General features: G+C 49.5%; 2 protein-coding genes across 2 annotated transcripts; one reads left to right on the top strand and one right to left on the bottom strand.

Moving 5' to 3' along the window:
* Positions 1-482: 482 nt before the first annotated feature.
* LOC122478299 (heat shock 70 kDa protein 1) lies at positions 483-13513 on the bottom strand. Its single transcript, XM_043571936.1, has 2 exons — positions 11388-13513; positions 483-844 (listed from the first exon to the last, which is right to left on the bottom strand). Exons 1-2 carry the CDS (start codon positions 13302-13304, stop codon positions 836-838), a joined length of 1926 nt encoding a protein of 641 aa, XP_043427871.1. The 5' UTR covers positions 13305-13513; the 3' UTR covers positions 483-835.
* Positions 13514-13752: 239 nt separating this feature from the next.
* LOC122478300 (heat shock 70 kDa protein 1-like) lies at positions 13753-17658 on the top strand. Its single transcript, XM_043571938.1, has 2 exons — positions 13753-14028; positions 15413-17658. The coding sequence occupies exon 2, from the start codon at positions 15426-15428 to the stop codon at positions 17349-17351; it is 1926 nt and encodes a 641-aa protein (XP_043427873.1). The 5' UTR covers positions 13753-14028; positions 15413-15425; the 3' UTR covers positions 17352-17658.
* Positions 17659-17945: the final 287 nt, after the last annotated feature.

The following is a 17945-nucleotide window of genomic DNA, read 5'->3' as shown; positions in this document are numbered from 1 at the left end:
ACCGAAATCGAGGTTAAATAATTTACACTTGGTCACCCAGCTGGCATTTACAGCCCTAGAGTGTGAATCTGCATCTCATTTTTGCTGTTTTGCACACCTCTAAAATAATTTATAACTTAAATAAAAGACTAAGACTCACAGTTCAGAAGTGACAAATTAAGGGCTCTGCACACGTTAAGTGTGAGAGTAAAGAACCGTGAACATCTCTCAACACTGCCTTTAACCCAGAAGTTCTCCCCAAAACCATTTTTGCAGCTCCCATCCCCTTTTCCCCTAAAAAAAAGTGTCACCCACAAAAATGGGCAGCTGAAATTGTTTTCTAGCACAGATATAATTTAAAACCTACAATTAAGTCTTAAAATAAATAGCCAAAGTCACAGCTCCTCATAGTGTACCTCTCTTCAGAAGTACTGTATTTTTCAGCCTATGAAATTCAGACATTCCAAGAAAGGTCCGCTATCCCCCCTCAAATAAAAATAGACTTGTATTTGTAACATTTTATTTTTCATCATGAAGTATACAAATTGTTTAAAAAAAAAAAAGCCATTCCATGACTTCCGGTGTTTACAAAGCAAAATTGGACAGAGGGTGGCAGTGTTTGCTCATTTTACAGAGGAGGGAAAAAAAGCACCAACTTACTTTCAAGGCAAAAACTCTACTAAAAACACTAGTATATCACAAGGAAATAATAAAGATAAACATTATCAGGTTACAAACTAACGTTAGAACAAATTGAAATAACAGAAAACTGGAAGTAGGAAAAAATACAGTGTGATAGCAAGGTCCTCAGGTCACCTCGACTAGGAAAGAAATACGAGTCAGGAAGGTAAGGATCCTAATCCACCTCCTCAATGGTGGGGCCCGACCCAGAGCCCCCTCTGGGGGCCTGAGCCCCAAAGCCACCAGCCCCAGGGCCACCCGCCCCCTGGTACAGTCCGCTGATGATGGGGTTACACACCTGCTCCAGCTCTTTCCTCTTGTGCTCAAACTCGTCCTTCTCGGCCAAGGTGTTGGCGTCCAGCCAGGAAATGACCTCCTGGCACTTGTCCAGCACCTTCTTCTTGTCGGCCTCGCTGATCTTCCCCTTGAGACCCTCATCCTCCACGGCACTCTTCATGTTGAAGGCGTACGACTCCAGCGCGTTCTTGGCAGACACCCTCTCGCGCTGCACCTCGTCCTCGGCTTTGTACTTCTCCGCCTCCTGCACCATGCGCTCGATCTCCTCCTTGCTCAGCCGGCCCTTGTCGTTGGTGATGGTGATCTTGTTGGCTTTGCCCGTGCTCTTGTCCGTGGCCGTGACGTTCAGGATGCCATTGGCATCGATGTCGAAGGTCACCTCGATCTGGGGCACTCCCCGTGGGGCCGGGGGGATGCCGCTCAGCTCGAAGCGCCCCAGCAGGTTATTGTCCCGCGTCATGGCCCTCTCGCCCTCGTACACCTGGATCAGCACTCCGGGCTGGTTGTCCGAGTAGGTGGTGAAGATCTGCGTCTGCTTGGTGGGGATGGTGGAGTTGCGCTTGATCAGGGCAGTCATCACGCCGCCGGCCGTCTCCAGCCCCAGCGACAGGGGCGCCACGTCCAGCAGCAACAGGTCCTGCACGTTCTCAGACTTGTCCCCCATCAGGATGGCCGCCTGCACCGCCGCCCCGTAGGCCACTGCCTCGTCGGGGTTGATGCTCTTGTTGAGATCGCGCCCGTTGAAGAAGTCTTGCAGCAGTTTCTGCACCTTGGGGATGCGGGTGGAGCCCCCCACCAGGACCAGGTCGTGGATCTGGGCCTTGTCCAGCTTGGCGTCGCGCAGAGCCTTCTCCACCGGCTCCAGGGTGCTCCGGAACAGGTCCGAGCACAGCTCCTCGAACCGCGCCCTCGTGATGGACGTGTAGAAGTCGATGCCCTCGAACAGGGAGTCGATCTCCAGGCTGGCCTGGGTGCTGGACGACAGGGTCCTCTTGGCCCGCTCGCAGGCGGTGCGCAGCCGCCTCACGGCTCGCTTGTTCTGGCTGATGTCCTTCTTGTGCTTCCTCTTGAACTCCTCCACGAAGTGGTTCACCAGCCTGTTGTCAAAGTCCTCCCCACCCAGGTGGGTGTCCCCCGCCGTGGCCTTCACCTCGAAGATGCCGTCGTCGATCGTCAGGATGGACACGTCGAAGGTGCCCCCGCCCAGGTCAAAGATGAGCACGTTGCGCTCCCCCTTGCCCGTCCTGTCCAGGCCGTAGGCGATGGCGGCGGCCGTGGGCTCGTTGATGATCCGCAGCACGTTCAGCCCCGCGATCACCCCCGCGTCCTTGGTGGCCTGCCGCTGCGAGTCGTTGAAGTAGGCCGGCACGGTGATCACCGCGTTGGTCACCGGGTAGCCCAGGTACGCCTCGGCGATCTCCTTCATCTTGGTCAGCACCATGGACGAGATCTCCTCGGGGTAGAACGCCTTGGTCTCCCCCTTGTAGCTCACCTGCACCTTGGGCTTATCTCCGTCGTTGATCACCCGGAAAGGCCAGTGCTTCATATCCGACTGCACCACCGGGTCGCCGAACTTGCGGCCGATCAGCCGCTTCGCGTCGAACACGGTGTTCTGCGGGTTCAGCGCCACCTGGTTCTTGGCCGCATCCCCGATGAGCCGCTCGGTGTCCGTGAAGGCCACGTAGCTGGGGGTGGTGCGGTTGCCCTGGTCGTTGGCGATGATCTCTACCTTGCCGTGCTGGAACACCCCCACGCATGAGTAGGTGGTGCCCAGGTCGATGCCGATGGCTGCGGTTTTAGCCATGTCGGTGTCCTGCTCCCTTGCCCGGCGCTGAGGTTCAGCCTTTGTGAACGTCGGTCGGGATACGCGACGAGGAACTCGGTCTGTTCCGAAGCTGCAAACTCGAACTTGCGGGGAGCCCGACTCAGCCGGTCTGCGGAAATTGCGCTAGCGGTCACCGCCAGAACCCCGAAGGTTTCTCTGCAGGCTTGCTGTTTTTCGGGACGGGGCGGCTCTGTGTTTATAACGCCTCATCGAGCCCCACCTTTTCTGTCCTCAGCCAATCACGGAGCTCTGCGGGGCTGCCAGGCCGGGAATATTCCAGCGGTTTCGCATCGCGTCCTGCCTCCAGGCTTTCTGGGACCAATCAGCGTCCTGGGTGCCGCCCCTCCCAGAACTCTCCAGACTCTTCTCGGCTTCTTGGGAAGGGACTTGAGTCCTAAGGGGAGGGAGGAGAGGAGCTGGGAAGGGTGGTTGTTGGCTCCGCCCACCCAGTCTCGTACCTCCCAGCGATGCTGTCCACGGACTTTGAAATTGACTAGAAAGACTGGCATTTGTTATCGCAGGCCAGTGAGAGCCGCCTGGGGTTCAAACTAGTTTCGCGGTTTAAGATTAAGGTTAAGGAATACACCACTCCCAGGGATACCCCAAATACGTAAAGTTCCCAAGTTTCTCGAAGTGGGTGGAGTATCGGCGGGTCAAAGAGACTCTGATTGGACTGTGGCGCTGACGGATAGGGTCGCGTTTAGGCCCGCTGGTGCATTGGTCCAAAGGCCTGAGCTGCCTGAGGATTGCCTTAGCCAGCGGTGGCGTTTTTCCCACTTTCGATTTAAAGCAGAAATGAGAAGGAAAGAGATAATGCAATATAGTTTTGACATCGTTTCTAACCTACACGGTTGAAATACCTGGGGATGGGAGAATTTGAATTTTTAAAAGAAAAACACTTAAGTAAACAATTGGTTCTTAAACTGGAGAACGTCCCCAGTGCCCCAGAAGGAACGTGCTGGGTCAAGGGCGGGGGGAGGGGGAAGGGGTGGGGCAGGGGAAGGGGTAGGCTAGGGCTGGGATCCGCTGCTCCCCTTCGCTTTGGGCGGGGCTCGGGCCAGAGGAAGAAAAAACTTTCCGTAGGACTTCAGCTGTCTTTAAGACCTTGGGGCTTCTCCATTTCCGTCCTCTATCAAGCTGGGGGGTCTGGGCCACCCCATTCCCAGAGAGTTTGCCTGTTAATTCCCGGTTCATACTCAGACCCCAGAATTCGATCTTCTGCCCTCTGTCGCCTGTAGGCTGGCCCTCCTTTTTAAATGAAATGCAGAGGGAGGTGAGTCGGCAAGGGAGAGGTGAGGATGTTTAGTCTTTAATAGTATAAGCCACAGCTGGTTGCAGGTGGTCCCTGTTAAGCACACTGGTTGGGATGATGCTGGAAGGTGGGAGGGGTTGGCCAGACCCAGGTTCTACTTACAGCTCCTTTAAAATTTAAGATTATTTGTCATGCATTTAATCCACCCACTTAGTTTTCTATCCTAGATTCCAACTTTCTGCATGTTTTCCTCCTTTAACTACAAACACATTTGATCATTTTGGCCTTTTTTTTTAAATTTTTTTAACATTTATTTATTTTTGAGACAGAGAGACAGAGCATGAACGGGGGAGGGGCAGAGAGAGAGGGAGACACAGAATCTGAAGCAGGCTCCAGGCTCTGAGCCATCAGCCCAGAGCCTGACGCGGGGCTCGAACTCACGGACCGCGACATCGTGACCTGAGCTGAAGTCGGACGCTCAACCGACTGAGCCACCCAGGCGCCCCTATTTTGGCCTTTTAAAAAAAGTTCTTGGGCACCTGGCTGGCTCAGTTGGTTAAACTTTGGACTTCAGTTCATGTCATGATCTCGTGGTCCTGATTTCCAGCCCCGAGTCAGCATCTGAGCTGTCAGCACAGAGCCCGGACCCTGCTTCAGATTCTGTGCCTTTCTGTCTCTACCCCTCTCCTGCTCACACGCTCTCTCTCTCTCAAAAATGAATAAATCTTAAAAAATAAAAATAAAAAATTCTTTGTGGATATGTAAGACCAGTTGTTGGGCGCGTGAACTGGAAGTGACATTAAATAGTACCAGGTTCACAACCCACCAAAAATAGACACATTGCTGTACCCACATAGTTGAACACAGAAAACCTAACACAATGAGAGAAAACAGTGTTTTTGTTTATTTGTTTTTATATGAGAAGACAGTTTTTGATGAAGTGAAGGAATCTTGCTTTTGAACATTTTTGCTCAATTGGAATTGCTTTCACAATCCTGTGTGTGTTTGTGCAGGCAAGTGATAACTTTTTTTACATTCAGTTGTGGCTCCCTAATGAGTCACCTCCTAATCTGGTCAAACTGGTCAAACTTACGGAATTTTCCATTTCTTTATGTGATCTCTGGCAACTCCCCAAGCTTCCATTATAGCTGCCCAATGTGTCAACACTTCTAGGGTCCCTTAATCTCACCTCCTCCCTCTGGAAGCTTCCCTGCCATTACCTGCTACTAGCGGCAGTTCTGGATTTATTCCTTCCTTCTTTCCAGATCTGCAGTTTAAACTTTATTGGCTGGAAGCAAAGGACATCACTGTACCCACCGCCTGGCAGGTAGACATGGTGATAGGGGTTCAAATCTTGCTGCTGTTGGCATAGCAGAAAAAGATCCATTACAAATGCTGTTTTCCATGAATCAGAAACCTACACTCTATAGTTGACCTACCTTTTGAGTTAACTCTCTGTGGACTGGTCTGGAAACCGAAACATCTATATTCCTTTTCATTTCCTGGCAAGGAGAGTGTCTCCTGGATTTTGTCTTTTACACTGGATGCCTTCCAAGGCAAAAACCCAGTCACAGGTTTAACTGGTGTCTAAAGTGACTGTAAGAATCCCAAGAAATTTTCTAGAATTTTACTTTGACTAAGTTTGCAATTAGGTTTTACCGGGTTTAGCATTTGAAAGGATAGAGTATCAGGTTTCCTCAAGCTGGTGGAACTGTCAGGTACTTAACTAAGCGGGGAGTGGGGAGACGGGAGAGGGAGAGCCGAGAACGTTGACTGCTGGCGGCAGGAAGTATGGAGGAGGGGAGCCTTTATCACCCTGAAGCTGCTGCGGGTTCTTTTTTCTTCTCCTTTTTCCCTGCAGTTTCTCAAACTTTACTGTTTTCTCCTCAGTTCTTTCAGTTTTAAAAGATGGTATAATTCTAAGGTTAGCCAGAAAAAAAGTAAAAGAGGTAACTGATAGGAAACCTAGAACCACGCATTTTTAACAAGTCCGTGGCAAAAGCTGCAGTGACCTGGGAAAGCTGCAGATTTCCAGCAGTTTGGAAAAAACTGAGAAATACCCAGGTTTGTATCTGACTCTATTTCCTTGTTCAGGCTGTTTTGTTTTTTGGTTTTTGTTTGTTTGCTTCTTCCTCTTCTTCCTCCTTCTTCACAAGGAAATGCTTGTAAGTTACCTAAATTACAAAAGTCTCTATCTCTAAAATGGAATCAACAGAATCTATTTTATAGGATGGTAGGCATCAGTGATTAATAAGATAATGCTTCTAAGGCCTTAGTTCTGTGCCTGTGACAGAGTAGTGCTCTAAAATTTGCTCCCTTCTCGCTTCTTAGCTGGGATTCCATACTCAGGTCTGACATCTCAAGTCTTTCCTGTTGAGTTGCCTACAAGGTTGGGGACAACTGCCAGGACAATGGCATTACTTTCAGTTTCCTGGAGAAACTATCTTAAGATTTTCAGGCAGAGGCCATTCAGGCAAACCTTTTCATTTTCAGAGAGGAACACAAAGGATCAGTGGCTTGGTCTGGTCACTCAGCTAATTATAGAACAGGGGATTGAACCTACAGGTCCTCATATTTCCCGTTTTGAACTTCTCTCAGGGCTGGCACAGGCATCCTATCCCTTTCATTCTCTGAAGAGGAAAACAAATGGCCACAAAAGGGAGTGAAGTGAATGTCAGGGCTCTGACAGAGCACATTAGGGACACCACGGGGTTATGTGACCAGCCAGGGACTCCTCTCTCTGGGCTGCCACTTCTGACTCCTGACCATCCCAACCCCACCGCCCACTCCTACCTTTCCCACCCTTCCAGTTCTCCCAGCCCTGCCTCCCCTTCCCTTCATAACAGAAGGTTCCCTCGAAAAGGGGAAAGCAGGGAGCTCTGTTACTATGGCTAGGCTGGGACAGAGTTCACAGAATTTTCTGGAAATTAAATATAGAGAGATGACTAAGCTTGATTTTCTAGGGCGGGAGTTAGCGGGTTTGAGGGTGTGGAGAGACTTGGATGAGGCAGTTTGTTGATGAGTTTTCCTACGAGTCAGTCTCCGCCCTGGAACCCAGAAAACTCCAGAAAGTTCGGGACAGCGGTGAAAGGGAGCGTAGAGCGCCACCCGGAGAGGGCGGGGGTGCCAGCCGGCAGGGGCGGGGCCGCAGAGCGCGGAGGCCGCCGCTGGGGCCTAACTGGCGGGGCTGGCCGCAGAATTGCCTGGCCGGTACCGGGGTTTTGTGATTGTTTTTTTCCAAGACGGGGTTAAAGGAGAAAAAAGGCGAGAGCTTCAGAGTATTTCTCACACTAGCTAATTTATGCGACGAAAACACTGGAAAGTCGCGTAACTCCTACAATTAGGCCGGACGAATTGGGTGGCCAGACGCCAGAAGAGAAGGTCCCCACACAGCCCGAGGCGAGCACACCCGGGGCCTGGCGAGGACGTGCGGCGGAGACGCACCCGGTGGCCTTGCCCTGTCGCCGCCTCACCTTCACCTCCTGGCTCTAGTTCCCCATTTAAAGGCCCTCGGAAGTGATTCCCGTCTTCTGGACACCTTCTTCCCCCTGCCTCAATGCTTCCCGGTTGTGCCCGATCTTCCGATCCTTGACTGCGCCCGACAGGGATGGTGGGGCGGGTTGGGTTCACCCCGATGTCCGGAATTCCCTGTGCGGCCCGACCCCTTAGGCTTTCTGTGAGCGGCTCGAGGAAAGGGGCGGGACTGGTTGTATTGATCTGTCCCAGTGCACCGGATTCCCAAGAGGTGATCCAAGGGGACGTATTTAGGATTTCAATTAGACTGAAAGTTGATGTCAGTTACTGTTTCTTATCTCTATTATAAGGATCATCCTCTCACCTAAAATAACCCCATTTCTACCGAAAGCCCATGTTCCTGCCCTCTTTTCTCATATGTAAAAAAGGTTTTTTTTGTTGTTGTTTTGGTATCTTTTTCATTTTTGATGACAGAATCCTGTTAAATACGAGAAATGACAGTATGTATGTTGCTAATAAAGCAGTCTTAGGCCCAAAGGTGTATTACGGAAAGTACTAGATTTTTAAAATTCTTTCCTCACCCACAGTTCTTTTTCCTCAATGTACCTCCCCTACTCCCAAGTTTCTTCTGTTACCCAAAACACAAATTTCTTCAGCGATGACACTGCATTCTCTCTCTTTTTTTTTTTTTTTTTAGTTTTGAGAGAGCGAGAAAATTCCAATCACACTCCCCTCTGTCAGCCTGTCAGCACAGAGCCTGACTCTGGGCTCGAACCCAACAAACTGTGAGATCATGACCCAAGCTGAAATCAAGAGCCAGACGCTCAACCCACTAAGCCACCCAGGTGCTCTGACATTCTCTTTACTTTATTTAAATCTACAATTTCATCAGCCTTAACTCCTTGCCTTTACAAAGTGATTATTTCAGTTTGTGCAAAGGGATGCAGGCAACAACGTCTTATATTGATTTCTTAATAAAGCACCTACTTAGTAACTTGACTAGCCATAGGAGCTTACTTTGTCCAGGGTTATTTCTAGAGATCTCCCTAAACTCTTATCAAAGTTGTTTGGTAGTTCCTTCCCAATCTCCACCCGTTTCCAATCTGCCCTGCCTATCCCCTGCACCTCTCCACTAAATAGTGGTAGCTGCTGAAGAGTCACTGTATTATCTGCAAATGACAGTCACTGCAGCTCTAAGGGGCAGATGAGGTCCTGTAGCAAATGTGTATCCTCATCAAAATTGATTTACACTATGGCTAGAGTCCACAGCCCTACAGCTCAACTCTCCTGAAGGTTAAAAGTGCCTTTATAATATGGTCTAGAAGCCTAAGCATCTTGTAGATTTCCATTTCCATACTTCCAGGGCAAGGTCTACCATGTATGTGTCATTCTCATAACACTGATTTTCTTCAAAGGCTATTATTTACTAAAAGGTTTGATGGGCTTTGAAGAACACAGAAAATGCTTTTATGGGGTCACCTGGGTGGCTCAGTCTGTTAAGCATTAGACTGGATTTCGGCTCAGGTCATGATCTCAAGGTTCATAGTTTAAGCCCCACATTGGGCTCTGACCTTATAGCAATGAGCTTGTTTGGGATTCTTTCTCTCCCTCTCTCTTGCTCTCATGCTCTCATTCTCTCTCACTCAAAATAAATAAAACTTTAAAAAACAAAAAAGAAAATGCTTTTATGGAATGTAGAGTGAGACCTTTTCTTTGTTTTTTGTTGAAGTAAAATTCACAAAACATAAAAACCATTTTAAAGTGCACAATTCAGGGGCACCTGGGTGGCTCAGTCGGTAGAATGTCCAACCTGAGCTTAGGTCATGATCTCACCGTGGGTTCAAGTTCCATGTCAGGCTTTCTGCTGATAGCTCAGAGCCTGCTTCGTTCGGATTCTGTCTCAATTCTCTCTGCCCCTCCCCTGCTCGCACACTCTCTCAAAAATAAACAAACACTGAAAAAAAGTTAAGTGCACAATTCAGGGGTGCTTGCAATTATCTCCACCTACCCCCTCTATCTTGTTCTAAAACAACTTTGTAACTCCCAGGTGCAATCGATTTTTAAAAGGGTTCACTTATCAAGAGAATTGTGGGCAGGCATTTTCTAACAAGGAAATTGTGGGGGGAATTATTTCTAGAATGCTAGCAGTTGGGATATGAAGCATCTCAAAGGGAAGGTAGTGTGTGGGAAGGAGGCCTGTAGTAAGTCTTCTTAGTACAGGGATGCAGGGTCCTTCCTCTTCCAAGTTAACAAATACTAAACCTTTGTTATCAATCCTATTGTTTCTCTGATAGAATTGTTTAGAATTGCACAAAATAAAAGCAAATGGGTAGTGACTGAGAAACCTAGGTTAGAAATAACCCAGAACCAGGCATGTAAAAGACAAAAGCCCTGTGGACTTGGGACAGCCTGGCAACAACTTAGGAAACCGGAGCTGGAATCCAGGTTTAACACCTTTGCTGAACTGGAATTTTTTTTTTTTAATGTTTATTTATTTTTGAGACAGAGACAGAGCATGAACAGGGGAGGGGCAGAGAGAGAGGGAGACACAGAATCTGAAACAGGCTCCAGGTTCTGAGCTGTCAGCACAGAGCCCGATGAGGGGCTCCAACCCACAAACTGTGAGATCATGACTTGAGCCGAAGTCAGATGCTTAACCAACTGAGCCACCTAGGTGCCCCATGAACTGGAAATTTTTTTAACCAGTGAAGTCATTTCAGTTAAATCAGTAACTTTTAAATCTCCCTGTTATGTTCACCTGTGCAAGTCAAACACTACCTAAACTTGGTGTGGTGGAATGAGAATTAATAAACACATAGCCCCAAAACGGTGCCTGGTACCTAAGGGCACTGAACTACTGGGTCCTTCTCTTGGGGCACCAAACTCAAGGACAAACTGCTTGAAGATACCGGATACTTAAAATGTAAATAACCAAAGCCAGAAATGTGACATTTCTATCTAAGTAACCTCTCAGAAATGAGAAGTAAAGGCTGAGGCACCAGGCAAAACAAACAAAAAAACCCTTTCATTTTAACACATGAGAACTAGAGATCAGGGTGGCATATGCATAACTGGGCAAGCCAGTGCCTGAACTCACATTTCCTCACTACCAATTTAGGACTCACCTGTTCTTTCATGCTGAAACCAGATTATATATCATTGCTCTGACATATCAGGTGTACTTACAGGAACAGGCAGGCATGGCCTTACTCCCTAACTGCCTCTCCTTTTTGTCAGCTTCTCCAGTAACATCCCCATTCCCCCCTCTTTTGAGGCCACCCTTACATAAAGTCAACCCCCTCACCAACTTGACACCACTATGTCAGTAGCCTGTAATTTTTTCTGCATCCACAGACCCAATCCACTCATACCAACCATTTGTTTCAACTCTCCCAAGGAGAGTTCTTTCGCTTGAAAGAAATAGATCACAAGGCAATATACAGACGTACTTCCCCAGATCCCTGACCTTTATCTAAGATACAAATTGTCATTCAACTTTAGACTAACAAGACAACCTATGCAAATTATTCTAACCTCAAAATAAAACACAGAAACAGTCAAGAAAATCAAATTATTGAGTTTATTTACTCTACAGAAAACAGTTAAAACAACAAAACAAAAAGGCCTGAGTTTGGGATGAATATTACAAAAAAGAAAATGCACAAAAGATGGCAGTATAAATTCTTGCTAGGTTTAGACTCTACAAAAAAAAAAAAAAAAAGGAACTTCATCATTTCACCAAAGGAGACAGTCGAAACTTGGCAAACAAGTTGCAAAGTTGAGAGGTGATGAAATGCAGATATATAAGGCAATACAAAAGGCATGAATCCCAACCGTCTCAACAAACACGAGCAATCTGGGGAAGAACTCCTAATCCACCTCCTCAATGGTGGGGCCCGACCCAGAGCCCCCTCTGGGGGCCTGAGCCCCAAAGCCACCAGCCCCAGGGCCACCCGCCCCCTGGTACAGTCCGCTGATGATGGGGTTACACACCTGCTCCAGCTCTTTCCTCTTGTGCTCAAACTCGTCCTTCTCGGCCAAGGTGTTGGCGTCCAGCCAGGAAATGACCTCCTGGCACTTGTCCAGCACCTTCTTCTTGTCGGCCTCGCTGATCTTCCCCTTGAGACCCTCATCCTCCACGGCACTCTTCATGTTGAAGGCGTACGACTCCAGCGCGTTCTTGGCAGACACCCTCTCGCGCTGCACCTCGTCCTCGGCTTTGTACTTCTCCGCCTCCTGCACCATGCGCTCGATCTCCTCCTTGCTCAGCCGGCCCTTGTCGTTGGTGATGGTGATCTTGTTGGCTTTGCCCGTGCTCTTGTCCGTGGCCGTGACGTTCAGGATGCCATTGGCATCGATGTCGAAGGTCACCTCGATCTGGGGCACTCCCCGTGGGGCCGGGGGGATGCCGCTCAGCTCGAAGCGCCCCAGCAGGTTATTGTCCCGCGTCATGGCCCTCTCGCCCTCGTACACCTGGATCAGCACTCCGGGCTGGTTGTCCGAGTAGGTGGTGAAGATCTGCGTCTGCTTGGTGGGGATGGTGGAGTTGCGCTTGATCAGGGCAGTCATCACGCCGCCGGCCGTCTCCAGCCCCAGCGACAGGGGCGCCACGTCCAGCAGCAACAGGTCCTGCACGTTCTCAGACTTGTCCCCCATCAGGATGGCCGCCTGCACCGCCGCCCCGTAGGCCACTGCCTCGTCGGGGTTGATGCTCTTGTTGAGATCGCGCCCGTTGAAGAAGTCTTGCAGCAGTTTCTGCACCTTGGGGATGCGGGTGGAGCCCCCCACCAGGACCAGGTCGTGGATCTGGGCCTTGTCCAGCTTGGCGTCGCGCAGAGCCTTCTCCACCGGCTCCAGGGTGCTCCGGAACAGGTCCGAGCACAGCTCCTCGAACCGCGCCCTCGTGATGGACGTGTAGAAGTCGATGCCCTCGAACAGGGAGTCGATCTCCAGGCTGGCCTGGGTGCTGGACGACAGGGTCCTCTTGGCCCGCTCGCAGGCGGTGCGCAGCCGCCTCACGGCTCGCTTGTTCTGGCTGATGTCCTTCTTGTGCTTCCTCTTGAACTCCTCCACGAAGTGGTTCACCAGCCTGTTGTCAAAGTCCTCCCCACCCAGGTGGGTGTCCCCCGCCGTGGCCTTCACCTCGAAGATGCCGTCGTCGATCGTCAGGATGGACACGTCGAAGGTGCCCCCGCCCAGGTCAAAGATGAGCACGTTGCGCTCCCCCTTGCCCGTCCTGTCCAGGCCGTAGGCGATGGCGGCGGCCGTGGGCTCGTTGATGATCCGCAGCACGTTCAGCCCCGCGATCACCCCCGCGTCCTTGGTGGCCTGCCGCTGCGAGTCGTTGAAGTAGGCCGGCACGGTGATCACCGCGTTGGTCACCGGGTAGCCCAGGTACGCCTCGGCGATCTCCTTCATCTTGGTCAGCACCATGGACGAGATCTCCTCGGGGTAGAACGCCTTGGTCTCCCCCTTGTAGCTCACCTGCACCTTGGGCTTATCTCCGTCGTTGATCACCCGGAAAGGCCAGTGCTTCATATCCGACTGCACCACCGGGTCGCCGAACTTGCGGCCGATCAGCCGCTTCGCGTCGAACACGGTGTTCTGCGGGTTCAGCGCCACCTGGTTCTTGGCCGCATCCCCGATGAGCCGCTCGGTGTCCGTGAAGGCCACGTAGCTGGGGGTGGTGCGGTTGCCCTGGTCGTTGGCGATGATCTCTACCTTGCCGTGCTGGAACACCCCCACGCATGAGTAGGTGGTGCCCAGGTCGATGCCGATGGCTGCGGTTTTAGCCATGTCGGTGTCCTGCTCCCTTGCCCGGCGCTGAGGTTCAGCCTTTGTGAACGTCGGTCGGGATACGCGACGAGGAACTCGGTCTGTTCCGAAGCTGCAAACTCGAACTTGCGGGGAGCCCGACTCAGCCGGTCTGCGGAAATTGCGCTAGCGGTCACCGCCAGAACCCCGAAGGTTTCTCTGCAGGCTTGCTGTTTTTCGGGACGGGGCGGCTCTGTGTTTATAACGCCTCATCGAGCCCCACCTTTTCTGTCCTCAGCCAATCACGGAGCTCTGCGGGGCTGCCAGGCCGGGAATATTCCAGCGGTTTCGCATCGCGTCCTGCCTCCAGGCTTTCTGGGACCAATCAGCGTCCTGGGTGCCGCCCCTCCCAGAACTCTCCAGACTCTTCTGGGGCTTGCTGGGTTTGCAAAGCTTCGAGGAGGGCGGGGGTCGGCGCGAGGAGGTGGGAGGGGCTGGCAGGGCCGGAGGCAGGGCGGGGGCGGGTGTGTTGACGCTGGCTCCCCAGACGCGTTACAATGGGGGTGCTGCCTCTGACCTCATGGGCTATTTAGGAATCGGGATGGTAGGGGATGGTAGGTCCGGAGTCCGCTCAAAGTTGTAGGGCGGGGCGGGTGGGGGGTGGGGGAACACCGGCTGCGCCGTTTGGATGTTAAAGGAGCCCCCACGCACAGGGGCTCCGCAGTTGGAACATTATTAAACTGGATCGAAGGCGGCGGGACAATAGGTGAGCCAGGAGGGCTCTGATTGAAATGGAATGACAATAGGCAAGACTAGTAGATCCATGTTTGAGAAAGTGCTGGAAAGTTCTGTAGTTTCAATCTATGGGGTGCATTGACTAATCAGGGAAGGGGGAATCCTTTGGTAAGGAGTCAAGGTGGGTGGGATTTGTCAGAGCTGCTGGAAAGAAGTGGAGGAGCTGATCTGTTAATGTCTTCAGATAGTTTTATTCCAGAGATGATTGGAGAGATTGCTTGTCACGCTCTATCTCGTCTGAGAAAGTTTGTGAGGGTTAGATTAGGTTCCTAGTAGCCATTTTCAGACTAGCCCAATAGTATGCCAACTAATGTCTAATGGAGGGTAAAGGAGTTGTGGGAGGTAGCTAAACCGAAAGATGGAGATTAATGTCTGGTGAAGGGACCAGAACATCAGATAATCTTAGTTCAGCAGGAGACAGTTACAATCTCAGAATAAAATATCACAGGTCAAGAAACAGGACAATGAAGTTACACTCTGTGAAAATTAAACAATATATGCCAACTGTCCTCCCTCTTACTTCCAATTCGCTAAGAATGCTTTAGTCCAAAAAGCACTCTCCGTGAGAGAAGAGACTGGAATACTTGTACACTAGCAATAAACTTGTTCATGGAGTTTATGACAGCACTATTCACAATAGCCATAAGGTAGAAGCAGCCCAAGTGTCCAAGGAAGGAATGAATATACAAAATGTGCCCCGTATATAATGCCCCTATATATATATAATTAATATTATTCAGGCTTAAGTAAACTCTGACACATGCTGTAACACATACTTGAACTTTTGAGGATATCTTGCTAAGTGAAAAAAAAACTAGTTACAAAAAGAAATTACTGTATAATTGTATTATTATGAAGAACTAGAGTAATTAAATTCATAGAGACAGAAAATAGAATAGTTGTTGTCAGGGGCTGGAGAGAAAAGGGGAATGGAGGTTTGTTTAGTGAATATAGAATTTCAGTTTTGAAAGATAAGATTTTTGGAGGTTGTTTGGCCAGCAATGTGAATGAACTTACTGCTAAACAGTACACTTAAAAAATGGTTAGGATGGTAAATTTCACATTATGTGTATTTTAGTACAATGGAAAGTAATAAGGGCACCTGGATGGCTCACTCCGTTGAGCATCCAACTCTTTTTTCAGCTCAAGTCATGATCTCAGGATTGTGGGATCAATCCTGTGTTGAGTTCCATGCTGAACGTGAATCCTGTTTAAGATTCTCTCTCTGTTCCTCTGCCCCTCTCCCTTGCTCGTTCGTGTTCGCCATCTCTGTCTCTCTAAATTAAAAAAAAGTAATAAAGTAAAAGAAAAAAAAAGCACTCTGCCAAAACTTGATCTCATTTTTTTCTTCTCAGGCCTCGGAAGACCATGGCTGCTGCTAAGGGAATGGCCATTGGCATTGACCTGGGCACCACCTACTCATGCGTGGGGGTGTTCCAGCACGGTAAGGTAGAGATCATTGCCAATGACCAGGGCAACCGCACCACCCCCAGCTATGTGGCCTTCACTGACACGGAACGGCTCATTGGGGATGCAGCCAAGAACCAGGTAGCAATGAATCCCCAGAACACTGTCTTTGACGCCAAACGTCTGATTGGCAGGAAATTTAATGATCCTGTAGTGCAGGCAGATATGAAACACTGGCCTTTTCAAGTAATCAATGAAGGAGGCAAGCCCAAGGTAACAGTGTCCTACAAAGGGGAGAAAAAAGCTTTCTATCCTGAGGAAATCTCTTCTATGGTACTGACAAAGATGAAGGAGACTGCTGAGGCCTTTTTGGGCCACCCTGTCACCAATGCTGTGATAACTGTGCCAGCTTATTTCAATGATTCTCAGCGTCAAGCCACCAAGGATGCAGGTGTGATTGCGGGTCTCAATGTGCTAAGAATTATCAATGAACCCACAGCTGCTGCCATTGCATATGGCTTAGATAAAGCAGGTCAGGGAGAGCGACATGTCTTGATCTTTGACCTGGGTGGAGGAACATTTGATGTGTCCATCCTAACCATAGATGATGGAATCTTTGAAGTAAAGGCCACAGCTGGGGACACCCACCTTGGTGGAGAGGACTTTGACAACAGGCTTGTGAGCCACTTTGTGGAGGAATTCAAGAGGAAGTACAAGAAGGACATCATCCAGAACAAGCGAGCCGTGAGGCGGCTGCGCACCGCCTGCGAGCGGGCCAAGAGGACCCTGTCGTCCAGCACCCAGGCCAACTTGGAAATTGATTCACTTTATGAAGGCGTCGACTTCTACACGTCCATCACCAGAGCCCGATTTGAAGAGTTGTGTGCAGACCTGTTTAGAGGCACGTTGGAACCTGTGGAGAAGGCTCTTCGGGATGCCAAGATGGATAAGGCTAAGATCCATGACATTGTTTTAGTAGGGGGCTCCACCCGCATCCCTAAGGTTCAGAGGCTGCTACAGGACTACTTTAATGGTCATGATCTCAATAAGAGCATCAATCCAGATGAGGCAGTGGCCTATGGGGCTGCTGTACAGGCAGCCATTTTGATGGGGGACAAATCTGAAAAGGTACAGGACCTGCTTTTGCTGGATGTGGCTCCCTTGTCCCTAGGGTTGGAAACAGCTGGGGGTGTGATGACTGTCCTGATCAAGCGCAACTCTACCATCCCCACCAAGCAGACGCAGATCTTCACCACCTATTCAGATAACCAGCCAGGGGTATTGATCCAGGTGTATGAGGGCGAGAGGGCCATGACCCGAGACAACAACCTGCTGGGGCGCTTTGACCTGACTGGAATCCCTCCTGCACCCAGGGGAGTGCCTCAGATTGAAGTGACCTTTGACATTGATGCCAACGGTATTCTCAATGTAACAGCCATGGACAAGAGCACGGGCAAGGCCAACAAGATCACCATCACCAACGACAAGGGCCGGCTGAGCAAGGAGGAGATTGAACGCATGGTCCTGGATGCTGAGAAGTACAAAGCTGAGGATGAGGTCCAAAGAGAGAAAATCGCTGCAAAAAATGCCTTAGAATCTTATGCTTTTAACATGAAGAGTGCTGTGAGTGATGAGGGCTTGAAGGGCAAGATTAGTGAGTCTGATAAAAAGAAAATACTGGATAAATGCAATGAGGTCCTTTCATGGCTGGAGGCCAATCAACTGGCTGAGAAAGAAGAGTTTGATCACAAGAGAAAGGAATTGGAGCAGGTGTGTAACCCAGTCATCACCAAACTCTACCAGGGAGGATGCGCTGGGCCTACCTGTGGGACAGGGTATACTCCTGGAAGGGCTGCCACAGGCCCCACCATCGAAGAAGTAGATTAATCTTATCTGGAGCTGGAGGGCTCTAGGGTGCCTCTAAGGTGAATTTTGTTCCCCTCATCTTCAAACATTGTTATGATTCTTGAATTGACTGGACCTGAACCTGTTACCATCCCTTTCAGATTCTGACAAAAGAGTCTTGTATACCACCTTTTAACAATCCCTGTTTCTGACTCTTAGGAAAACTAGGCCCCTCTTTGAGCCATTTGATGAATTTGAATGTCTGTTATTTATTTCCAACCTTCCCAACTTTCTTCTTCCTGTGTGGATGGTTATTTGTCACTCAGTAAATTTGTTCCTAAAACAAAAATTTTTTCTGGTATCTTTATTTTTTTATTTTTTTACCTTTTTAAAGTTTATTTTTATTTTTTAAAATATATTTAAGTGCATTTAGGTCATCTTTACCTCCAACGTGAAGCTTGAACTCATGACCCCAAGATGAAGAGTCACATGTTCTTCCTGCTGAGCTAGATAGGTGCCCCTCTTCTGGTATCTTTAGACTGTTACTGTACCTTGAAAATAGGAAAAGAAGAATCAATGAAGAGAGAGTGTGTGTGGTCTGATTGTGAGCTCATTGTGAATCATTAAACTGGTAAG

Source organism: Prionailurus bengalensis, assembly GCF_016509475.1.
Source record: "Prionailurus bengalensis isolate Pbe53 chromosome B2 unlocalized genomic scaffold, Fcat_Pben_1.1_paternal_pri B2_random_Un_scaffold_46, whole genome shotgun sequence".
Lineage (NCBI taxonomy): Eukaryota > Metazoa > Chordata > Mammalia > Carnivora > Felidae > Prionailurus > Prionailurus bengalensis.
Note: the sequence above shows the minus strand (reverse complement) of the source record. Positions and strands in the feature narration are given on the sequence as shown.